The sequence below is a fragment of the Amphiura filiformis genome, chromosome 6 (assembly GCF_039555335.1).
Source record: "Amphiura filiformis chromosome 6, Afil_fr2py, whole genome shotgun sequence".
Taxonomy (NCBI): Eukaryota; Metazoa; Echinodermata; class Ophiuroidea; order Amphilepidida; family Amphiuridae; genus Amphiura; species Amphiura filiformis.
The window spans coordinates 68,218,132-68,244,476 of NC_092633.1; the positions used below are offsets into that span (position 1 = coordinate 68,218,132).

Here is a 26,345-nt window from a genome sequence, read left to right on the forward strand (position 1 = left end):
AATTTCCCATGATAAAATTAAAAAAGTAGTTCAAACGCTCAAGCGATCCATCAAGTATCAATTTATCACGTTTATGGACTGATAAGGGGATCATAACAGTTTATTAACTACTTACATTGTGCATGACAAGGGTAAAGTTCAATTGAAATACATAGCTTATAGTACTACTAAAACAATTAATTTTAAAGATCAGTTGTTAATTACTTCCAGTAATGGTCATTATTACAAGTTGCATTTCCTAGTCCCACAGATATGCTGCACATTGCTGCAATAAGCTACTTTGTTCTAATTATTATCAATACCAGTACTTAATTTTAACTAAGAAATCGAGTTATATAATGTAAGAGGTCAGTTTTTTCTCACTCATTTTCATTACCATATTCTCATATTCAAATATTCCATATTTGTTACGTAAGCGCAAAATTTGTAAACTTTTTATTTTATTGCAAATTACTTCCAGAGTGCGTCACTTCAGCGATCATGAAGCCCAACAAATGCCCGCTTTAGCTTACCTACATGATATGGCATGACAATTTCTTCATTTCAGCGATCATGAAGCCCAACAAATGCCTGCTTTAGCTTACCTACATGATATGGCATGACTATTTCTTCATTTCAGCGATCATGAAGCCCAACAAATCCCTGCTTTAGCTTATCTACATGATATGGCATGACAATTTCTTCATTTCAGCGATCATGAAGCCCAACAAATCCCTGCTTTAGCTTATCTACATGATATGGCATGACAATTTCTTCATTTCAGCGATCATGAAGCCCAACAAATGCCCGCTTTAGCTTACCTACATGATATGGCATGACAATTTCTTCATTTCAGCGATCATGAAGCCCAACAAATCCCTGCTTTAGCTTATCTACATGATATGGCATGACAATTTCTTCATTTCAGCGATCATGAAACCCAACAAATGCCCGCTTTAGCTTACCTACATGGTATGGCATGACAATTTCTTCATTTCAGCGATCATGAAGCCCAACAAATCCCTGCTTTAGCTTATCTACATGATATGGCATGACAATTTCTTCATTTCAGTTATGAAGCCCAACAAATGCCCGCTTTAGCTTACCTACATGATATGGCATGACAATTTCTTCATTTCAGCGATCATGAAGCCCAACAAATGCCTGCTTTAGCTTACCTACATGGTATGGCATGACAATTTCTTCATTTCAGCGATCATGAAGCCCAACACATGCCTGCTTTAGCTTACCTACATGGTATGGCATGACAATTTCTTCATTTCAGCGATCATGAAGCCCAACAAATCCCTGCTTTAGCTTATCTACATGATATGGCATGACAATTTCTTCATTTCAGTTATGAAGCCCAACAAATGCCTGCTTTAGCTTACCTACATGATATGGCATGACAATTTCTTCATTTCAGCGATCATGAAGCCCAACAAATGCCCACTTTAGCTTACCTACATGGTATGGCATGACAATTTCTTCATTTCAGTCACTTTTCAAAATATGTGGGGGCATTTATTTAATACAGTGAATACAGTATTTTATTCAAATTTATTAGGATTTAATTATAGCACAAATTAATTTTGTATTTATCAAATTTGGCTTTGAAAGAGCTATACGGATAAAAACTAATTTATTGGGCTATCATCAACTTAGACGCCACGCATATACTTTCAAGTAAAAACTATTCATTCATGTGCAGGATGAGTGGACTGTGGGCACTTCTGTGGACTTGAAGCTCATTCACTCATCCTGAATTATTTGCTTTTGTCATGTGTAAGAAATGAAAAGCGTGTGTAGTGTTATTTTGTTACTTTGTATTTTGCAATTAATTCAAATAAATATTATTATTATTTTTAAAAAATATAAAGATATGATTGTGAAATTAATACAATAATTGTTTCCTCCAATTTATTTTTCCCCAATACCAATTTTGCAATTTAACACGCTTAAATTCTAAAAGAAAGTTCATAATTTATAAATACAATTGTAAATTCCTAAATGATCAAAATGTGAGGAGTCAATGACTGACTAAAAATAGATTCTGTGTTGGCCCGAAAACCATCATCAGCATATAGTAGACGCTTGCAAGACATCCAGAGTCGGACAGTGTTATATTCAAGCACGTACTGCTGTCTCATGGATAATTCAATATGCACGATAGTAAATTTAACAGGGGGGGGGGGGACATCTCTAGACTTGATCTCATCTTTGGTTGGGACATAAGTGATGATCATTTTTTTCTTCAAATTTATTTTTGAGTAGCAAGCAAGTAATTGCATGTGACTTTCACCCTCACTCACCCCCCCCCCCAAACACACCCACACACCCATAAAGTTTCAAGCATTTCCACATATCCACAAAATTATTCCAGGTAAATTATGCAGAATGTGTTCAAACATGTACAGACATAAAGAGCTTTTTAATTAGCTTGTTCTTTTCTTTAAAAAAATATTAAAAGACTGAGCATTGATGAAGTGGGTACTAGGAATCTAGAATTCTAAAGATCCTCAGAACGAAATATTTTTAGATTATTTCAAGAAGCATTTGTATGGCCCCACTTGAGTATGAGTGACAACAATGCTTGAAGGTTGAAACACATTGTTCTGGTGTATATATAACTATTGCTGCATAAAATACATTCTAAAACCCATACATGTACGTGGCTAAAGAGTGAAAAGCACTGCAATGTATTGATAAATATTGAATAGAAGCGAAATGAAGATGCAGAGTGAAATAATTCATTTCTAAGAGAAGCACTAATAGTTCCGATCAATTGCAATGTCCTTCAATATTTGTGCGCATATCGCATGTGACTGCGTAGCAGTGGGTTGGGTGCTACCTGAAAACTAGCTATTGATACTTTACTGGTGGTGTTTTACCAGCCACTAACATCAAATAGACCTGCATTTATCTTAAAGAGGAAGTAATTTGAAACCAGTTGAAACCCAAATATTTTTCTGATTATCATTCTTCCTCTTTAAAACAATGGAGACTACATGACTGTAGGTCATGTGAAGTCAAAGAACAAAGACAATAGGCCAATTCATCTCAATGGGGAATCAGATATTAAGTCTCAAGCATCATTGTTCATGCTCATCATTCAATTTGAATTATCTACCAAGTTAGTGAGCATTTCAAGGCCACAACACTTGTATTAACTGAACACATACATGACTGCGTCAGTCTGCGTGTCATGATATTTAAAATATTCAATAGATGGCACCAACTGTGCAGGTATGATTTATTCATATTTCATCGTAATACAGTCTATACAATGTACAACCTAATAAATATTCATTAACTCATGAGGTAAAACCTTGCATCATGGCAAAGGATTCCACCAAAATTTGGTTCCACTTCATCTTGGAGCTTTGGAAAGATTAAACTGGACCTCGACATCGTTGTTCGAGCAATAGAATTGAAAAAAAAGCAGGTGGAATGTTAAATCTATTCACTACTTGCACGGTTCCGCCATTATGTCCTACTCTGCAACAGAATGGTCAACTGCAGATCCGTCGGATAACGCTTTTTCAATGGGAAATGAACTTTGCTGCTTGGATGATGTCACGATGAGGTTAGCATTTGAAAAGCGTGTTCTGACGGATCTGCACTCGACCGGCCTCGCAAGGTGAGCCTTGAACTGACATCGCATGAAAGGAATAATTACCGGTACGTAACTTTACACACAATGTAATATGACTGGTTTGCTTCTCATTCATGTATGCTGCCAGTTCGAGGCTCTCCTAGCACATTGTGCATAATGGTGGAACCGTGCAAGTAGTGAATACAAGTACATGACAATGTGTAAGCCTATCCATAACAGGAACTGTCAAAACTATTATTTTGCACTATAACAACATCAATTTCAGTTAGTTTTTAAATTTAAGATGTTCAACCTTTCAACCTTTACCTATCTGGACCATGCACTGGTCCAATGCTGGATATGACCTATTCGAGGGCATCGCAATCTGAGTAAAGAGCCAGTTTATATCATTCCCTTAACCTAATCATAACATGTTACGCTTTTTGACATTATAAGTATTAACTATTGACATAACTAAATAACTATTTTGTACACTAAATTACTTTCGGCTTCTAAATCTTATAACAATCTTCCCATTCAAGTCAATTTTTATCACCAAATAAGAACTGGCCATTTTTAGAAACAAGAAAAAAACACCAATAGGCCTTTATAACATGAAACAAAGCAGACCCTCCTGGTATAGCATCATGAATGATGTATTCTATTACACCTATTAGCAGGTGCAAAAGCATGTTGAAGAAAACCAACAATAGGTATGCACAGGAGTCAGGATGTACATTTTCTATGGTACAATCTGCTCATAGTCATAGTGCTAGTTATATATGGTGCTTTAATAAATCCATGTTAGTTCACTGCTGAACATTGCTGAAAAGGCAAACTGTAAATATTCCAAGACAAGAAAGCCTCTGATCATTGTATAGTGGCTCTTGTAATACAAAACGCTCAACTGAACAGAATTCCTAACCTCTCACTGCAAAACAAACACGCTTTTGTGCTATCTACTGAAGACGTGTTAGGCTGCTGGTTGAATCAAAATGACACTTGACAAGGTAATATTCATTTGTCATAATTGAAGAGAGTTACAAACACCTGAAAATTTACATAATTATCAAAACTTGCAAATTACAGAGTAATTCACATACACGTGTCTAACATACAACTATCTATAGAGTTACAAACACCTGAAAATTCACATGATATAAAAACTAGCAAATTACAGAGTAATTCACATACATGCGTCTGACATATAACTACTGCTTTTTAAATAGAATATAAACCATCCATCATATCTTACTCCTTTCATCATGCTAAATGTTTCAGACTTGTAACATTGTCTTTTTTTTTGTCGCCTCGCTTTATGTACTGCGAGTGGTGGTTCTATCTGACTGGCTAAGCAATCACGCCATGAAATAATATCACCGCCTCATTCACTGAACAAGCAAATCTGCATCCCATGACCAAATTCTTTTTACGCAATTGGGACTTGGTGGAACGTCAAAGGACTGTGCCATGAATGATCCTGAATTACTTCATGACTTTAAAAAACCAAGTGAGGATAGGTGATAAATAACCCTAACCTCTCACAATGCTAATTTTGCATATATTTTTCTGCCTCCGCAGGAGGTAGTATGCTTTGAAATTTACACCTAAAATGCCGCACATTGCGCGGCATGTAGGCCGATTGTACAAATTTATATTCTGACAAGTACTCTAATTTCCGCCCAATATCGAGAGCCCAGTCTATTTCCCCCACCTCTTTGCGCCATACATAAATTCGCTTATCGCCATTTCGAATGTTCAAAAGGAATCACGCTTCCTCAGCATGTGCAATAAATTAGCATTAAAATTAATCTTATTCTATAGGGATTCTAGAAACGCTTAGCACGTGGCGCCAATGGCGGGTCTATCAAGTTAATGAATTATGCATTAGAATATTTTCAAACTCATATGTTGTATAATTGAAGACCGAATTAAAAAGACTAGCTTATGATGCCGTCCTGTAAACCAGACCAAAAATGCCATACTGCGCAGGTCAGCAACCAATCACGGCGCGCCTTTTGTCATGACGTCAGACGCAAACTAGTCTTTTTTTAATTCGGTCTTTAATTATAGGTTGTAGCCTCAGCGCTCATCAGCAGCCACACCACCTCAATGCCTTCGGTGTGATCAGCAGCTTTATCGTTGAAGACAAGTTGGAAAACCGTTATGCTGTGGCAATGGGAATACACCTCAAACAAGGTTTAATTTCATGATTACATGAAACCTGATTATTAATGCAAAAACTTTGGCTGGAGAAGTTGAAGCTGACGCTCATGGCGCTTACACTTTGGATGTGATAATTTGACATCATGGATTGTTTTGTGCAAAATTGAGGTATTTTTGTGCCACGGCGAGTCAGCAGACCGACTGGCATGCATGCTAGGCTCGACTAGGCCACAATCATGATCCGATGCATTTGAACTGCAATGTATGGTATGATACGCCTAGCCGCGCCTATGGTCGGCTTCATTGCTGCCCGGCATTGCTGTTCAAATACATGTACTAAAGTATTGCAATTTTATTGCGTTGATATAATTCGGAATAATTCGTTTTAAAGTATTTGCTTCCCCAATTCCCATGCGTGGTTGTGTTTTATGTTCTACTGAGTACTGTTGCAATATTTGTGCATGCATACCCATGACCGTTTCAAGACTTTGACTGAGAAATTTGCTTTTTGTTTGTTAAGATAAAAATAAAAATAAAATGCAAGAATCATCTTTCCCCACACAATACTTCTTACAAACAAGGTGTTGATATTGGCCCTTTCGATGCAAGACAAAGCACAAATGAAGGAAACAAAACAAAACAATGTTTTTTATTTTTTATTCAATTACACATACAAAAGAGTAATGACCTATAAAAAGACCCCCCTAAATATAATAATATTAATATTATTTTAGTCCTGAATACAAAATATAATAAACAAGCATTAAAAAAATCTGAAACGTTACAATCGTAATTTTCAGTCAAAAAATCCACGAGAAATGACTCTTGATACAACTTGGGCATATATGCATTTAAAAAACAGAAACGGCTGCCTGCATCTGGAACTCTTCATATCTGAAAGTTTGAAGGTCTTATTTCATACATCAGAATTATCTGCAAGATTGCAAGATGGCTTTAGGTGACCGTGGCCCTATTGGCTAATGCACAAATTTAGATTTTCTTTCTATTTAAATAATATGTTAAAGCTTATGCCCTGTAGATTACATTCGGTTCTTGAGATATGGCCTGTCAAAATGGTGCGAACCCAAAACAAAAAATTGGCAACAACTTTCTTTTTATTTTCTATATTTTTGACAAGTCCAGTTGCCAGATGATTTTCTAATTACATGTATGAATTATGCAAAGTTAAGATTTCAGATACAATTAAAAGAGCTATAGTAGGCCTACTGAGGCATGGTACATGGGTAGAACACACACTGTAGACCTACTACAAAATTACGGTTGCGAAAGTAAATTTCAATTTGCATAATTAATTTGGGCCTCTTATTAGAAAAGTTGATTAGGGCCCTAATTAATTATGCAAATGGAAATTTGCATGGAAAAAGGCATTCATGGGTTTTATATCTTATTTTGTAGCCGATCTGAACATTCTACTTTGTACAATTCTTGCATATATAATTAGAAAATAAGGCCTACCTGACATCATTGCATATCAAAATAAAAGAAATTTGTTGCCAACTTCTTGGTTTCGCGCCATTTTGACAGGCCATATATTTTGGTAACCGAATATCCGATTAAAATAAAATTTTAAGTCTTGTAATCAGGAGAGAATGGACTCACATATTTCAATCAGACAAAAATCTATATCCAATAGCGTTACCTTAAAGCTAGCATTATAAGTGTCTCCTTAACTAATAACAAAAGGTGCCCACTGGTATCTTGGAGGCATTGTCTTTTTTAAAGACATTTCTTGTTTAAAACATAAACATTAAATTTCTGCTTTTTGTGTTTTAAAAATTGCAATGAAATTTTTCAATCATTCAATTGTTGCTAGGAAGGAGCTTTATTCCCACAACAGATCCAAATATACATAATTTCGATCATCTTTCAAAATAAATAATATGAATTGGGTAATATGCATTTTGTAAATCGGCCGAAGGCAAAAACACTTTATTTGTATCTCCTTTGTCCCAGACATAATATTGCAATATCTTTCTGGTAATATTATGCCTTGATACAAACACTCACTCTAGGTCTTCTTTCTTGACACTCATAAATCATACTACCATCCTGACATTATACGCAAAGGTTCCTCTAACATCATCATCATCGCCATATTATATTTCTCTACGAGCACCACTGAGCAATTGACAACGCTAAAATGTTTTGTTCATCAATTTAAAAAAAATTTCATTTGGTATTATGGTTTGAAAACTTTCCTTATTACTTCAGGTTACATCATTACACTCACATGGGGGGGGGTCTTATTTTGTCAAAGTAATTAGGTTTCATAGTAATTTTGACTGAGATGATTGAAGCCCTAGAAGCCTTGAGCAAAATCGAGAGGTAGTAAGTATATTCTGGTTGATTTACAACTGGCTTAAACTTCCATTGACTTACACACAGGGTAACACTGTGTGCAATGAACTAATGTATGGATGTGCATGATTTTGCAAACTGGTTTTGAATGATACCGTCCCAGTGACTTAGGGTCAATGCACTCACATGTGTATGACATGCATGCAAGGAATATAATTTAATTTCATTTTTAATCAAAATTTTCAACCACCTAAAAAGGTGTTCAATTGCTAATACTAACTACACTTTCATTTTGAACTGGGTAACTAGCATTTCAATTGCTAGGTTTATTACCAATAGCAAATTGATAACTCTTGATGAATTCAAGCCTTTGAAGGTTAAATTGATCTGAAATGTACTTATGTGGTGATATTTTTAGCTGTAAATGATACTTTGAAACATATCGTGTGTCTTCGCACAAACACCTAATAGACCCGACTACCTGCCACCTTCAAATAACTCAATTTAAGTAACTTGTGTCCTGAATATACACCAACTTGCTAGTAATATTACCATACCAAATAACTTAGTAAATCATATTCATTGCACTCTGATACAATCTCTCATCTCACTTCAAATCTACTAATCTGTAAATGGTTGGTTTTATTTGTGTATGAAATAATCAACTGCTGTGAATGCACTAAAAAGTATATAGAATTTTATTATTTTTCCCACAACTTCTAGACTACATTCAATGTACAATTACTTACAGAAATCAAAGATTTTTTTTTTTTCAATGTTAAATTATTTCACTTATAAGTTATATTCAATTAGTATGCAAATCAAAAAAGGTGACACACCCTGGCAACTGTATGTCATTTTGATGCACATTTTTTCTTTTCTGATAAGGGGGATCTTTATGCATACCAGTATTTTCGTGAAATTTATGACTTTACAATGTTATTATACGGTAAACGTTCATATCCACACGTTAATGTTATTATAAAATATCATTAAGTAGCCTGTTTGTAAAATTCACTAAAATAAATCCTTAACAAAATTACTCCTTATACAGTTTGCTTATAATTTTGAGTTCTTGAAGCCAGAAAATTGACAAAAAGTGCTGCGTTTAAAATTTTCTGATCAATCCATATCAACAAGGAATCACTGTCATTAAATTTGAGAAGGAACTGCATGACAATAATTTGTTTTATGTTTAACAACTGATTTTATTTATTATGTTTATTTTTCCATTTTCCAGGATCTGAAAGGTCACACATCTGCTAACCAAATTAATGAATAATTGAATCTATTGATAAATGTCATTCCATTGAGTATCATCCAGAATTTCATGCTTATTGAGCACAAACATTTAAAAAATGACAGTCACACATAATTGTGACTTTACCAATGCTCACCTTTGTTTTTCTTTAATTCCCAAGGCCGTGGAAAAATAATTGTTTGGTTAGGATTGATTCCCTGCCTCTCCAAAGGTATGGTCAGTTGCGACATTTATGTGTGATAAAGAACGGACCCATCTGCGATGCATCGCCGTCCAATTAATGAAATGGTGTTATAAAGATATTTTTGGTCAAATGGAGACACTGTATCTAGTTTTATGCATACATGTGGAATTATGGATGTGACAAATTGGGTATTTTTGGATATCCACAACTGAATCTCGACTGACTTTTTTCCCCTCATATAGGCCTCAAAATATTTTTGATCAGAGGTCCAAGTTACAGTCGGTTCAAGGGGAACCCTACCCAAACAGTATCTTTCCGCAGCTGTAAGTGTTGAGCAAACTTGGCGCATATTGAGCAGTGAAACTGTCAAATTATTCCATCATCCATTTTTATGCAAATCCAAATCGTAAATAAAATTATATTTTTATGCAATTTACTACCCTTTCTCTCTATTCATCTGAAGTTGGCCGATGTTGTAAGATCGGCAAGATGCTATTATAAATAATGCATTCCTCAGTGTAATTAGTCTCTGGTTCCGACTGTACATGTGCACTTAAAACAAATTACTTAATGGAACGATATATATGTGTGTCGGGTAAGAATATTGCTACATGTACAAAATATGTACTGCAGATCCAATATTCAAACACATTGTACATTTAAAAGCAATTGACGTGTTCAATGTACATATGCAATGACAAACATGACATGAATGTACGTAGGTGATATTTTTGTAAACGGCAAACCATTCCAGTCTATTCACACTATCAGTCACAAGGTTCAGTAACCAGACAAGCAACCTTTTCAACCAGGCTATCATTAAAGAGTATACTAGTGTAAAATTAATTTCACATTTTTAAATTGCATGACCTACATGTAGATTTAAATCCGGAATTGATGCATTTATAGCCCTAAAAATTATGTTATTTAAAAAAAAACCACCCCCACACAGGAAAGCTCACAAATTTGTAGACATGTGTATTGATGTTTCATTACTTACAAAATTGCCATTATATTGCTACTGCAGTTCTTACTTGGATATTCAATTTTCACTTAATATTTAATATACTATACATGTACACGCATACACTCGGTTCTTTTTAATTTTCAAGTGTGCCGGACTCTAAATGAAATTCTGTAATGGTCACGACACAACTCCCGACAATATTATGCCTATGACAAAACATAACAGGGCTTTTACATGTGTGTATGAATTAAATAAACAGGCTATGCCATTTCATTACTGCTGTACATGTAGTGCAATCAATCAATTTTATTTGTGCTTGCAGTTTTCTTGGATGCTAAATTTTTAAAGATAGAAAGCGATTTTACAAATGACAGTGCACCTGCTTGCCTAGGTATAACAGATAATATAGCGATGTAAACGATGATTAGGGGTAACAAGCAAAATAACTCTACATTTCAATCTAAATTATAATTCTTAATATTGCTAGATTGAAAAATAATATTTTCATGATGTGCATTTTTCACAATTTATATCTTGCATCCTGGTGACATTTAGTTTCATGTGCACTTTTTAATTTATAAAAATATCTTTAAAATCAGTAGAAAACAAATACAACCACAAGAAGGGGGACGTTACAACTTCCAATTCAATTGATTTGCATTTATAAAAAAGGAAAATGTTCTCAAAGCACGTGTTCAGGGACAAAGAGTCCAATTGAAACAATTCATGAAATTTGACAATAGAGCTGTTTAAAACCACAATCCTGAGTGAACTCGGCATGAGTAACTTGTGACAAAAATGCAAGTAATGCAGTGATTTTATGGGTCACAGGATTCATAAAAATAGTAAATTTCAAACAATGGGAATTCATTACTATTAAGTGCCAAGTTCAAGTTCACCAGGTAGTCATCATGTGAACATTATTGAACAAACTTTGACAAAATCTTTGTATCCATATTTTCAGGTATTATGTAAAATGCCATCAAAATTGATGTATTTATTTCTTTGTTCACATATTATGATAAAAATGCCAATTGAAAATATATTCAATTTATTCATAATATAAATTTGTTTCTTTTTCTCTAGACAAGATTTTCATTTACGTAATTACATTTGTGTGTGTGCATGCACTGAACATGTGACCCACATGGTATACAGTGTAAAGTGGTAATTTTCGTTTGTGTAATTTTTTGCCCTTTGGTGATTTTTATTTTGTTTGTTTATTTTTAAATTTGTGATTTTGGGTTTCTTACATAGAACTGTAATAACATATTCACACATTTAAATTTTCACGGTACATGCATTGAACTCTAAAACTTAATGTTTCACAAAAATTTCAACTTGTAAGAATTAAGAAGTGTAAAATTGTAAGAAGTGTTCAAAAGTGCACGGTTATCACTTTGAGTTTGAAACTCATTTTTCATATTATTTATTGCCCGAAAAACAATATCCATTGCTAGCATTATGAAATAGTCACAGCTTCCTCCTTTTATGAGATAACACTTTATTGGTAATAGAAATTTGAAATTAAAAGTAGGTTTACTGGTTAAATTTGAGAAAATTGTAAAAGTTCCTCCTTGGAAAAAAAAGTAACAATGTTTAATGTTTTTACTTGCTGCAATGTATGCATATCCACCATGTTCACATTTGACACCCTTGAGTATAGTAACATCAGTAGTTAATTCCAGTCCACATTTTCTAGAATCAAGAAGGCCTATGTTAGAATTAAATCAATTCTAAGTTATAGTTAATTCATATTACTATTAGAAGATCAGCAATTTGAAAAAAAAAATTCAATTGTGTTTTGGTTTTAGGTAAATTATTGTTATATTAATGTGTTCACATTGTCGGACGTACAACTACACCCGGCAGAACTTGGTACACGCAAGTTGCTAGGAGTAGCGGTAGCAGCGGCGTAGCAAGAGTATCAGGGGCCCATGGACAAGGAGCAGTACGGGCCCTTTTAACCAGGGCGGGATTTACCTTATGGGGGCCCTGGGCCAAGCCAAAATTTGGAGGCCCCGAGGAAGGCATGTGCACTCATGTCAGTGGCCAAGTTTTGGTTTACGTATGACTATAGAGGGGGACTAACATATTTTGTTCCGATGTTACTAGGACATTTGCGGGCAAAGCACGCGAAATGATTCAATTTCAGACTATTTTAGCCCCAGATCAACACGAAAAAGTTGCTATTTGAATGCGGACCCGGGCCCATCTGGCCCAATGGTAAATCCGGCCCTGCCCCTGCTCTCCATTATCAGCCCTTATTTAATTTTCGCTTGTGTGCTCGGGGCCCTTCAATCCTTGGGGCTCATGGACTTCGTCCACCCTGTCCCCCCGCTTGCTACGCCCCTGAGCGGTAGGTGCTGCCAGATGTAGTGGCAGACTGACAGTGTGAACGATGGTCCAACGATTTACTCTTGACAAAAGTCAGGAGTAACGAGCTGGGTGTAATCTCCTCCTGGCGTAAGTTGCAATGTGAACGCTGCTACATCTGGCACCTGGTGTAAGTTTAACCTTTTTTTGGCCTGAACTAAGAAATTACATACAGCGTGGTTGAAAAAGGTCACAGAAACACCGGAAGTGGTACCCGATGTTTACGCCCACTGGAAGTGAATGCTTGGTGGTCGGTGTAGTAGTGTATATATTTTAATGTTTAATTGTACTTGTACTTTATGTATGTTAATGTTTAATTGTACCAGTACTTATTTGTTTTTCATGTCTGCGCCTTGGAATAGTTCTACTAGATTGATGGTGCATTACCAGGGACAGACTTAGGTTTCAGTTTTCTACTGGCCCTCCGGGCCAGTGAAATGGCAAATCTAGTGGCCCTGCAATAAATTTACTGGCCCAGCTTTTTCAATATGTTCTACTGCAAAAAAAAAAAACTTTTTTGTCTGTGCTTTTGGGGGAAAATCTACATCAATTTTTAATCATTTGTCATCATACAACGCATGTGTATCATATCGCAAATATCAAAAAATCAAAATTATTTGATATTCCTCGCTTTTCAAAATGCAATTGATATATCTGATGTGCTCTCACAAAAAAATGGAAACATCACTATCCGAGCCCTTAAAGTCAACAAACCTTAACATTTTAATTTGTTTTGTACTGATTGTACTCAATGTAGAGAGTGTAGTCACTAACACAAGTTCAGTCAGGAGTCCTGCCTTTTTTAGTTCCAAAAGTTTCAAACTAGGCGGTATTTGCAGGCGCTATCATCATCAGATATAATTATGCAAGAATAAGAATACATATATATATTAAAATATTATACAAAAAAAATCATTGAATAAAGATATAAATTTCAAGTGACAGGCAGAGCAGAAAACTGTGTAAATATGACCATCACTGATATCTTGTCTCGTAAGTGTTATATCAGGCTCAAAAATATAGTATTCGCCGGCCAGCATTGTTGAAGTTTACTGGCCTGACGCAAAATCCACTGGCCCGGGCCACCGGGCCACTGCTTAAATCCGTCCCTGTGCATTACAAATGCTTATTATTATTATTAGTGCTAGGAGTAGGCTAGGTGTGGACACGCAGTAGGAGTAGGGTAAAATATTTGTGACATTTTTATCGATGTTGCAGTAAGTATACGCCGGGTGTAACTCAAAATGTGAACACGACTATACTGGCAAGTTATAATGAAGATATCTCCTAACATGATATAAATTATTAATGACATTTTTAATTCACAAAATTTAATTTACAAATTACAATCCATCTCTCTTGGGGTAGCAGTTCAGGAAGTAGGTTACTTTCCAATGGAAACCAGTTCCAATCTTCACATTTTATTTACATGTCATTTCTTCACTACAGAGACAGTTGTACACACAAGAGATAGTAATTAGTCAGATTTATTTACTACATTTTTCCTGCTTGCAATAATAAGCTGAATTTAGTGGATGGAAAACCAGTTTTATCATTTTTCAAAATCAATGTAAATTGTCCATATTATTATGTCCATAGGCTAAGACAGTTGATTCCAAGTTTCCTGTCGCCCCACTGATTCAGTTTTTTATTTTAGCATTTCCGATCAGCCCGCCAAAAATTGCTTGACCACCCCTCTTAGCCTGCCAAAAAATCTTTGCTCCCTCCCTTTGAACATGCCAAATTTTGGTATCCCAATTTGCAAACCTGAAATGGTCTAAATGTGTTGCAAGTTGCAACTGCAGCGAGCAGGAAAAATTGCATATGATATTAAAGTGTTTCCGCACTGTTTTCCCAAGCCTTTTTAGAGCGTGTAATTTATCAAAGGCGCCCATGAATGCGTGCCAAAAATCGCTTGCCCCCCCCCCTCCTTTCGGCTTGCCCAAAATTTTTTCAAACAACATTCCAGTAATTTTTGTGCAGCCCGAAAGGCATGAGAGCTAGAAGTAAAACTGTTTTAAAATGCTACTTTCTTCAATCAGCCTGAATAAGTGAAGCATCTGAACAAAACTACCTTCAATTATTGTATTGTACCTTGTGTAAAAGCATAATTTTTTGTGCAAATATCATCATTGGGTATAATGTACACTTTATCACATCTCTTCCCCACATGCTTTCATCTGTACTTGCAGCGTGTTTTTGATCAAAGAATATTTTTTGCCCGATGGGGTGAAAAGGTTGCACATCCCCGATTTATAGCCAATGAAGATGAACAATTTCTATAAATTGTAAAAGCCAAATTTCTCTCTGAATGTCCCAATCCCCCATTTTTTCAAATCTTAATTAATACGCAATGGGAGCACTAGCATAGACATTATATCTACATTTGTAGTACCCCGGTACATATAAAAAAGTAGAGGACAAGGAAGTGAACATTTCAAATTAGGTACACTTATTATACTTATACTTATAGTACAAACATAACTGTAAATTATAAACGCTCTCAACACCATTTGATCTGGATCACTGACTTTGAGGCACCTGCTATCTCACTGAAAACCTTTTGTGTTGCCTTTTATCATGCTCACATGGAATTTTACAGAACACTCATGCACATCATCACTGACGTGTACCACGTGCTGGAACTAAATTACAGTGACAATGACATGTATTATACTGGTAACTATATATATTGCAGGGCTATCAATGCATGTGCACAAGATTTATAACAGTGCCTATCCAGCAAACACAAAAATGTTCTTAATGTTTAATTCTAAACATTTTAATAACATTTAAATGTCGGCTTATATAAAGATCATGAATATGTTTTAAAAACGTTTTTGTAAAATATTTTGGGCAAACATTTTGGAAAATATTCTGTCAACATAGAATAGCTGGTTTTTTTTGGCAGTTTCATTGACTAAAATCCCCAAACATTAAAACGGGAGTTTCCTTAGAAAATTGTTAAATCTTGATTAAAATATTTCTGCTCTTGGTACATTTATGTGATAAAAACAAGTTTCAAATTTTGACCACTTGGTTGACATTGTTACGAACTGCCCAGAAGCATATTGTACATAGCTGAGAAGTTTAAAAAAATTTAACTCTTGGCGATGGCCAGAAATCCATTATGCCTTGAAAAGTTTCTTCACAGAGGTCGTAAAAATCAGATTCTAATTTCTGGCTGCGATGAGGAGTGCAAACTGTCATTTGCAACATTCTGTAGGGGAGCTTATTATGGTAGACACTATAATATGTAACATGATCAAGGGGAATGAGTTGGATCTATCGCTAATATTGTTTTTGAGATATTGGCAAAAACAGTCTTCAAATTCTTTTGTTTTATATTGTTTTTAGCCATTGATAAATGGCTCGTAACTTGCTAACCAGATGGCCGATTTTGATGGGGTTTGCATCAAAATGTAGCTTTTGTTAACTGCCAGAAAAGTATGTAAAAAATTTCTAATTGAAAATTGCCGACATGTGACTCATTCCCCTTGATCATGTCACATATATAAGGCCCGGCAAAAAACGCGATCTCGCTTTTCACGCCGTGATTCTCGCTATTAACCAATTATCTCGCTTTTTAAAAAAGTTTTCAAGCAGTGCACTTACTATAAAAATGTTGCTTTATGCCATAAAAGTTCTCCAAATTCCATTAAAATGCAGTTCCAACTTCGCCAAAGTGCAGAATTCAACAGCATTGCAAGCACAAGGTCGAGTGAAAAAGGCATGCTTTACTCAATAAAAACTGACATTTCATTTCAAATGAGTTCAAGTTTAGGCCAAATATCATTATATTTATTGAATTACTGGAATATTTCGACTATAAAACATAATTCAAGGTCAACATTTTGTCACTTTTTTCTTTGACACCGGCCGGCCGTCGGCAGGTTTGTTATTTACATCTAAACATGGTCTGAACTATAGGGCAGCAAATTTTTTATTTATTTATTTTTTTTTTTTTCGTGATTTTGGGCGCTTTTGAAAGCTTCTTGTGCGTTTTTCGGGAAAAACTCGCTTTCTCGCTTTTCAAAATTTTGGATCTCGTTTTTTACTTCAAAAAATTGCGTTTTTTGCCGGGGCCTACACATATAAATATAGGTCAACGAGGTCAAATATAGTACAGGAAACTTATTTGCTCTCTTCAACTATGCCCTAAACTGCAAGTCAAAGATTGAAGATGTATCTATAGCCTAGTCTAAGCCTACATAGTTCTTGAGCAATCCCCACCTGTTTAGTGTTTCTTATTAAAGATCACATCATCTTCTCTTGTACACAACATTTGACATTCACGTGTACAGACTCTAGTTGTGCAGGATATGATCTCAGAGTCTCAGTCAGTGCCTGATGCACTATGGACCACAATGACCTCATCCCAATGTCATAATACAGTAACCTCAATTAAACAATCATCAAATTTGACTTCAAGTTGTGTATGAGTTTTTGTACCCAAATTTTCAAAGGTCATTCAATGAATGTACAAATATATTAGGATTAAAGAACTGTGGCCTGATAGATGAGCATATAATGGATCCTAGTGATGATGCTAACTGTATTTTTAGATATTTGGCTCTCGAGTATTGAATGGTAAATGAGTGGTATAACCATGTCAGCACGGTTAAATTTGCAAATTTTCAAAAACATATTTCAGTCTTGAAAACAACAAAATTATTTGCTGATAAATGATACATTCACTTCTCACCCATTTACTTTTCAATCATGTATAATTTGAACATGGCAACACAACAAACTTGAAATGCACTTGTAAAAGGAAGAAGACTGAACAGAAACAAATTCAATTAGTAATTGTCACAAGTGGGATTCCTGCGAGTCATACATGTATCTTACTATGAGTTGGCAGATTGACAAGCCACTACCACAGCATGGCTTACAATTATTACAATTTCCTGCTTTGTAATAACCATGTGCAAGTCTGAAAACCTTTTTGCTATCGAACACACTTTAAACTCTTACATGGACTATAATGTACAAGTTTCCATGTTTGATAATCAGTTTCAGGGGAGGGGGAGAAGTTGCTAATGATGAGGACATGGTAATTTTCATGCTATTAAAAGGGCCAGGTCAATTTTGTTTTTAAGGAACACAAAGACAAAGTGCTTCCTGTTGCCGTACCTTGACACATTCACAGATTTTGGTTGAGGCATTTTTAGAATGTCCTTATTTTGACTTCACTGTGTGACAAAATCACAATTTAACATGAAATATCAAATAAAGTTAAAACAATTTCTTTTTTATCAAATTTTATAAAAATTATCGGATCTGATAATTTTTTGCCAGCACTTCACACTATTACTATTAGACTTCTCTGTGCCCTAGTCCACTTGCCCATACTCTAGTCTAGCTCCTACATGTACACCATCTTTTCAGTCACCATACTTCTCTGTCTAACCAGTTGGACTTCTTAGAACAATGCATATCGGTTTGCTGGTTTAACTTTTTTAACACAAGAGCACCAATGGTGCTGTAGCTCATTTGTTATGGGTTATGGTCAGTTAAAAACCTTTTTGCAAAATATTTTATTCTCGATCTTGAGACTTAACAGTTTTGTTACTGTTTTGATATTGGCCTTTTTTAATTTTTGACCATAAGGCAACAAACTAAACTTCTTAAAATTCACACACACCAATGACCAATCTACACAAAAAAATCAAAAACAGTTCCTGGAGCCAATCTTGAATTTTACGATGAGCATTTATAATTAATTTTACACTGATTAACAGTCACACTACTCGTAATGCCATACGGTATTTTCCTTTGGATGACCTATTTTGGATGACCTAAAAAGACTGCAGTACAGCCATAATACTGTTTTTGGTACAGCAGCGACACAATCAATCAATCAATAAATTTTACAATCAAATCATTCAATTCATTGTGTACATTAAATCAGGGGTAGCGCTGGCAGGTTAAAACAAGGGGTTCTGACTTAAAATTAAAAACTTAGGGGTCAAATGATTTTTTAAAGGGTCAAGTGAACAATTCTCATAATGTGACTATGCTTATATGCTCCCCCAACATCTGGCCCCCCACAAGGTATTTATATTTGAATTTTTCATAATTTTTTAATTGATTTTTGATTTTATCCATTTCATTAAAAAATTTATTTGTTTTGTTCTTTGTTTTAGGCCCCTACTATTATTTATATTTTGCATTTTCTCATTTTATTTCATTTGGGTTTGTCATGTGTTTTACTTGGTTTTTGATTTTATCTAGTTCATTAAAATGTATTTGTTTTATTCTTTGTTTTATTTTTATTTAGTAATTTTGCATTTTCTTATTTTATTTTATTTGGATTTTTCATAATTTCTGTTTTATTTCATTTTTGATTTTATCTATTTCAATAAAATTTATTTCCTTTATATTTTTGTTTCACTCTTTATTTATATAAATTTTGCATTTTCTTATTTTATTTATTAATCATTGGGTTTTTCTTTTCATTATTTATCTCTTCAGTGCTCCTGACAGAAATATGAATATTCATTACCCGTTAGCATATAATGAACTTGTCTCGGTCCCAGCCGGTTTGTGTTCCTCCGTCACTAAACAAACCGTCTGGCGACAACCCCGAAATGACGATCCGTGATTGGTTAATGAATTTCCAAATAAAACTGTTTTCAATTGGCTATAGGACGTGACCTGTGTAAGTGACAGTAAACATCATAGGCCCTCCACTATTTGTAGATACCGCAATCGCAAAATATACGCTAGCTTTAGCAGCCACTGAGGCGCCGATCGTCTGATATCGCATTTCATGTACGCGACTTGCAGCACGTACTCACGTACATTGTGTGGATTTATGTAACCGCAAAGCTGTCCATCAACCGATGCATGCGCTGAAGGCCAGCGTTGATTGACAGCAAAATTTAACGCCAGTATTTATGGCGTTGATGTTCAGCCAATCAGAAAAGACGTACTATGAGGTTGTCGCCAGACGGTTTGTTTAGTGACAAAGGAGCACAAATCGGCTGGGACCGAGACTAATAATGAACCAATCACTGCCTGTTATTGAGCTATGTGAGCATAATGGCATACAGGCTTGATATAGCAAGTACGAACATTTCTCCACACAGTTTTTTCTTTTTTTTAGCGTACCTATTTTGCTCAGATTTGGCCGTTTGGGGCAACAAAACAGTCTTATTTTAACAGTTTTATGTCAAATATATTCTATCCTATGCTCTTATAAAACATGAAAATGGTTTCTTTTGTTTAAATTATGAAAATTGATCAATTACAGGCGACCATTATTTTTGCTTTTTTGCGAAGATCGGAACATTTTATCATTTCCGGTGACAATTTTGCTTACGTCCTCGTAAATTGCTATGTAATTTCCATCAATTTACTTGACGAAACTTGGTGATCTTTGCAAATTCAACCATAAAGTACCGTAATCATTGTTGATTCTTAATCTACTGTAAAACCAAGTGTGTTTGTCAATATTGATGAAAACCAAGCTAAGAATGATGGTAGTTTCGACATGGTTTCATTGTTTACATGTTTTATTTGATGTAGTCCGGCCCAGAAAGTCTGCGTCATTCTTTGACGCAAAAGTTTTACTGAAACAAACTTCTGTGCGTCAGAAGCGCGTCCATGACGCAATGACGCAGGTTAGCGCGACCCTTGCATTAAATGATATGCCATTATAAATAGGTACCCGTACGCATACTTGACTTTGTATATCCTCAGTGCGCACTTGTACCATCAAACACAGGTATCAGAGTCTTCAAGTCCTGGCATTAACAGGTCAGCAACCTTTTAGCAGTATAATCTCCATGATGTATGCTGACTGGGCACCGAGCAGGTCAGAGTCTTAGCCAGAAATTGGAAACCACCCACCACCCGTCCAATCTATACCAAAATTTGACCCTCAAATATAAAACAACTTGTCTATACCCATGGAAGGGTCACTGATTTGGCCTTTACATGTCACTTTGAATTAGTCCCAAGTTCATATACCCTTAAAATCATCTGTTTTAGAGCTAATTAGATTAGCCCGTCTTAAAGACGGGCATATGTAATTTTTTTTATGTATGGCTGGCTAAGACCTTGGGTCTGGACGCAATAGCTACTGAAGTCACTTTGAAGCCACTACAGGTAAGTGGACCATTGTAGGAACTTAGTCAGTGGATAAAAACTTACATACATACAGTACAGTAATTTAAGCAATTAATAAGTAAAGAGACCAGTGAAATACAGAATACATTACATATAGGCCTATTTTTCTGTATGCATAGACTTGAAAGACATAATTTACATGTAGAGAACACATCTAATGGTCAAATGGATTAATTACCCCAGCTATTGCCTGTCCGTCCCAACACCGTCCCATTCTTTGGATCGTAAAATGTCGTCTTGGATTGGCTCCATTTGTATGAGAGTTTCTCGCAGAAAGACAAGCTATCGTAATCTGTCTCCTTTGTTCCGCCCATGGTGGTTATCACAGGTAGGCCTACAAGGCGTCTTCAGTAATACAGAGTAACCAAGGAGGTCATACAGATCTTTCCAAGAGAGGTGCTGGTGGCAGACTGACCCACAGTGGTCAAGGTTTTTAGTACTAATGAAAGGGGTCACTTACATGCACTGTGTAGGCGTTATTATCAAGACAGAGGTCACAGGAAATGACATAATAATTAATGATGGTCACTTTTAAGGAAACATGTTAATTAACTGGAGCAATCATCTACATATGCCTAATTAATAGACTTAACCAGGATAATTTCCTTAAAATCTCATTATTATTCAGGAAAGAAAAATAATTTCATATTTGCATCCTAAATTGATATTTTAATGCTCTTTCATATAATTTCATATTTTTAAATAAATATTTCAATGTTTCACTTTCAAGCTTTTCAATACCGGGTACTGAACTTAGTTATTTTTACCCTTTTTGTTTTCAAAAGTTGAGAAGATTTATATTTCATCCCCTGCTTGAATGCAAGTTTCTTGCATTTACAAATAAATTTATGTCCCAAACTCCCAAGAGTTCCATAGGCCTACATAATGTAGACGAATGCAGTATACTCCTATTCTATAGCTAATTAGCTTATGTTGTCAAAATTGTATCCACCTTGGTACCACAATGTGACAAATTTCATAACCAACAATATAATGATATTTATATTTTCATTGGATGCTTTATTAAGGATAAAAATGGTGAAAGTCTTTATCTCGTTTTGCCAGTCAACTCTCAAATTTGATTGTATGAATTGGGTCTATATTCACGTTGTAGGGATTAGGGTTGGGTCCAAATTTATCACCGTACCAAGTTTGAAGGGGCCAAAAATCTAATTTTTTTTTTTTCAAAGTTTTCGGCGACTTTGGAGAACCATTGGACCTACCGTATTGTCTGTAATAAACACTCCCCCTCTGATAAACGCCCCCTCAAATTATTCAATGACAAATTGACAAAAAATGCGAACATTTCCGTATTCCATGCCATATCGTTTGACTTTGAATAAGCTTAAAACTTGCATCAGTCATATCATTGACGATCGCTAAATTCAATTGCATGGACAAAACCTACTACGACTCAAACTTCCATCCATTTCATTGCCTAATTATGGTAGAATTTCATGCTTGATTAATGCTTGTTGATGATGCACTTACAAGTGTAAATTTGTTGTATTTACCACGAAAATATCATTAACCACGCTGTTTTGTGGGCGCCGCCATTGTTAGGTACTTGTAAATCCCTCTTTCCTACAGGAGCACCATCGGGAAATATAAGGCCTTTTTTCACTTTTTTCAATTCATTTCCACTAAAAACGTCTCTTTTGGAAAAATGCAGTGCTTCCGGAGCATTTATTAAAGACAATACGGTAGGTCCAGTGGTTCTCTAAAGTCGCCGAAAACTTTGAAAAACAATTTAAATTTTTTTATACGTTTAAACAGCTAGTGATTTTCCTAAACGGATAGTGCATTTTACGGTCAGTTAAATGTGAAAAGTGTAAACGTGACACCCCCTACTCCAGAACCCATCCCGGGTTCAAACATTGTGGTATTCTATTGTATATTAAAACGGCTAAATAGGGCGATTCATCATTTACTTTGAATGAGCGGTCTTTTTGTTTGAGGGTCTGGATCAACCTCCTCTTTATTACATCTTCTCTGGTTAAATAGATCACTTTGTTTAACTTACTAGAAGAAAAATATTTATTTAAAACAAGAATTTATGTTGTACGACCTCCGAAGTCAACGGCAGTCCACTGGCGGATGAACAGAGGAGAAGGGAAATGGTGGTAAGAGTGGTTATGGCTCATTCTTGTATTAATGGGGTCCAATGGTGTCCGGTTATGACCGACACATAATTTGCCCTGAATTTTGAAAACTGTAACAGGTATTTGGCCTATTTGTAATTTATTATACAAAACAAGTGGGTTATTACTAAAAACTTTCAAAAAAGAAATTGTTAACAGCTATTTTTAATTTTTATTACATGTAAGGTCTCGAAAATCATGGACACCACTTGTGACAAAAAAGATCATCTACATCTGGTTGCCTGTTAGTTTCATTTATATATGACCATTGCTTATTTTGTTTGGTCTTATTGAGTGAATAGGATGTATACTAAAATTGTATTATGAAAGAAATGTTAGCGACAAAACATCTGTTAACAAAGACAGCGCTTACGCAAAGTACATATTTTGGTGTCCGCGTTATGCGTGACGTTATGACCGACATGTAAAAATGCAAAATGTGCTATATTTTTGAAAATGGGGTAATTTGTAAACAACAAATACTTCAAATGATATATTATGACATGTTTAAATATATGACTGACAAATGGAAATTGCAAAATAAGTTGAATTAAAGTTAAAGCTGGATATTGTACGACAAACTGGACACCGAAAGTTATGACCGACACATGAAAATGAATAATATGTCATAATTTTTAAAAATTGGGTATCTGATAAACAATGAATACTTAAAACAACAGTGTGATATGTTTAGATAAATTTGCAGGTCAAATACACTTTTCAAAGTATGACATAATTACAGATAGCTTGTTATTGTCAGTCATAACTGGACACCAAATATTTTGGTGTCCTGTTATGCGCGACACCACTGGGCACCTTAAATTCTCTCATGTGCACAAAATTGATGTTATAGAAAGTCATCCACTTATCTATTATGCCACACTTGTGCTGGCCCCACATAAAAATGGCAACTTTTAATCTAAACTGACAGAAATTGTACAAAACAGGCCCAATAATTAACTTTTGGGTCAATTTTTGAGCATGTATTTTGACCAAAATGCAAATATGCTGTTTTGAAGGTTACAGCAACTTCTTATAATGTTATTTTATTTTTACATTATAAAAGCTCCTAAACCACATTTAACTTGCAACTTTTTAGCCATTTTGGCATTTATATTTTTTGTTTAGCAGGGGTTAAAACATGTTTGGTGTCCGGTTATGCGCGACATTTTAGAGTGATTTCTCCACAGTTATGTGCTTCGTACAGATTTATGGGCAATCATCGCTGAAAATATTTTGCAGATTTTGAAAGAGTATATAATTCCACTCAATTTAAGCTAACTTTTGACATTAATATTCAATTTTGAAAATTTGACTGTATGTCACACCATTGGACCCCATAATACAAGAATGAGCCTTATATCCTTAGTCCTGTTTAGGATCATATGCATCGAAGATGTAAAAAGGTAGGGGTCAATAGAATTAAGCTTATAATGACACGCTTATGAAAGTGTGTTTGTGAACTATGAATCATTTTACCAGTGTGCCATTTTTTGTGCGCGCGCTTGCTTCATCTTTCAGGTGATGGTGGACTTTGCCAGTTGGCGAATGGTTTGTATTATTTTCTCATCTATGATTGACAGCAAGAAGCGACCGTTACAAAATGTGAATGCTGAACAGCACGTTAAACAGCACATAAACAGAGGGATCAAACTTCAAAAAATGTGGAAAAACCATAAAAACATACCATTTTAAACAATCATATATATCAAGACATCCATATGCGGATAGTTTGCCGGAGATTCTGCAGATCATGAGATCACATATTGGACTACATTATACTATAGCCAAAATATTAAATTCTCGATCATGAGAGCCAACTTGGGTACGCACAGTTATTTGCGCCGAGCGTACTACGCAAATACCAGCTTTCGAGAATTGACCAATCACACGGTCGTTGCTAGGCAAGGTCAAGGTTCGGTCATGCAGGTCGTGTGATCGTGTTATTCTATAAAAAAGTACGCTGACGCAAAGGTACATCCTCTCATGATCGAGAAATTGTTATTTTGGCTATAGCGTAACGTAAGTTAAATGTGTTAGAAAGAAGAATTTTAAGTTTTTGGCAATCGGTAAATGGCCAGAAAATGGCAGAATAAGCTTATTTGCGAAACGAACTCCAATATGGTGACCTGGTAACTCGGTATCCGATAATGTCATAATGTTAAATAAAGTCTAAAGAAGATACCGAGTTACAGTTACTGGAACTATCTAGGACATGATGGGATGGATGGATGGACATCATGATGATGGTGACTGTCAGTCATACATGTATATATTATTTATAGACCTGCAGAGTTGTTCAATTATTTACAAATTACACCTACAAATAGTGCAATCACATTCACAAAACACCACCCCCATGCACTGTCATATGCATGACCTTTCACCTATAAAGTGCGTGATGCGTCATTGTAAATCGTCCACAGGTCACAGCATGCAATGCAGCACATGAGCATCATCTCATCTCGCACTCGACTCTGCACCTCACTAAAAATGTAAAGCTTGATCTTCAGTATAAAACCTCAAATTTCACTAAAAATCGTGCAGGATTTTATTCATATACACCTTAAGCTTTTCGGAAAGGTAAATCTACCGATGATCATGACCAAACAGCTGAAAAATAAGAGCATTTTGACACATTAACGAGATCTACCTTCGATAAACTATACGCCCCCTGCACGTACGTACATAATTTTCACATGCACACACAAAAATTATAAGATAAATTTACCCCAACTTTTGCCCGATCTTCCCATAAATCTTTTGTTTTCTCCATCCCACATGAAGTCCTTGAAGCCATTCCACTGGTTGGCAACCTTCTGACCAAAGGATAGTTCGTCATCACCGCCCATGATGGTGAATTTTGGTGAAGTTTTTGATGGCTAATCCGAGGTACACAGGTATCCTCCAAGAGAGATCGGGAGACCGGCAAAATCTCTCACGGATGGTGTTGCCAGACTGTTTTCTGGCGATGTAAAAATATATCACTTAAAACCAGAGGCTAAAATCACAATCAGCGATATACTTGGTTACTTGGTATAGACTCCTAGTTCCAGACGGAAGAGCCTTCAACTTCTCTCTAAAGGTAGCAATACTTGGTGCAGAGACAATCTCTTGTGGCAGTGAGTTCCAATCATTTATGACTGTATTTCCAAAACACTGCTTAGCGACTTCTGAGTTGCCTCCTGCTTGAAAATTTTGTGGGAGTGACCTCTCAAGCC

At 35.4% G+C, this 26,345-nt stretch overlaps 1 protein-coding gene across 2 annotated transcripts in view; it reads right to left on the reverse strand.

The window, feature by feature from the left end:
- LOC140155906 (sodium/potassium-transporting ATPase subunit beta-1-like) overlaps positions 1-26,080 on the reverse strand; it is a 56,197-nt gene extending 30,117 nt beyond the window's left edge. Inside the window, exon 1 of one of the 2 annotated variants that reach the window (XM_072178917.1) lies at positions 25,856-26,080. In XM_072178917.1, the coding sequence (XP_072035018.1) occupies positions 25,856-25,976 (121 nt within the window). In that variant the 5' untranslated portion in view covers positions 25,977-26,080. Of the gene's footprint in view, positions 1-21,161; positions 21,423-25,855 lie in introns of those variants that run through there. The other variant, XM_072178916.1, reaches the window with a different exon arrangement.
- Between the last annotated feature and the right edge of the window lie 265 nt (positions 26,081-26,345).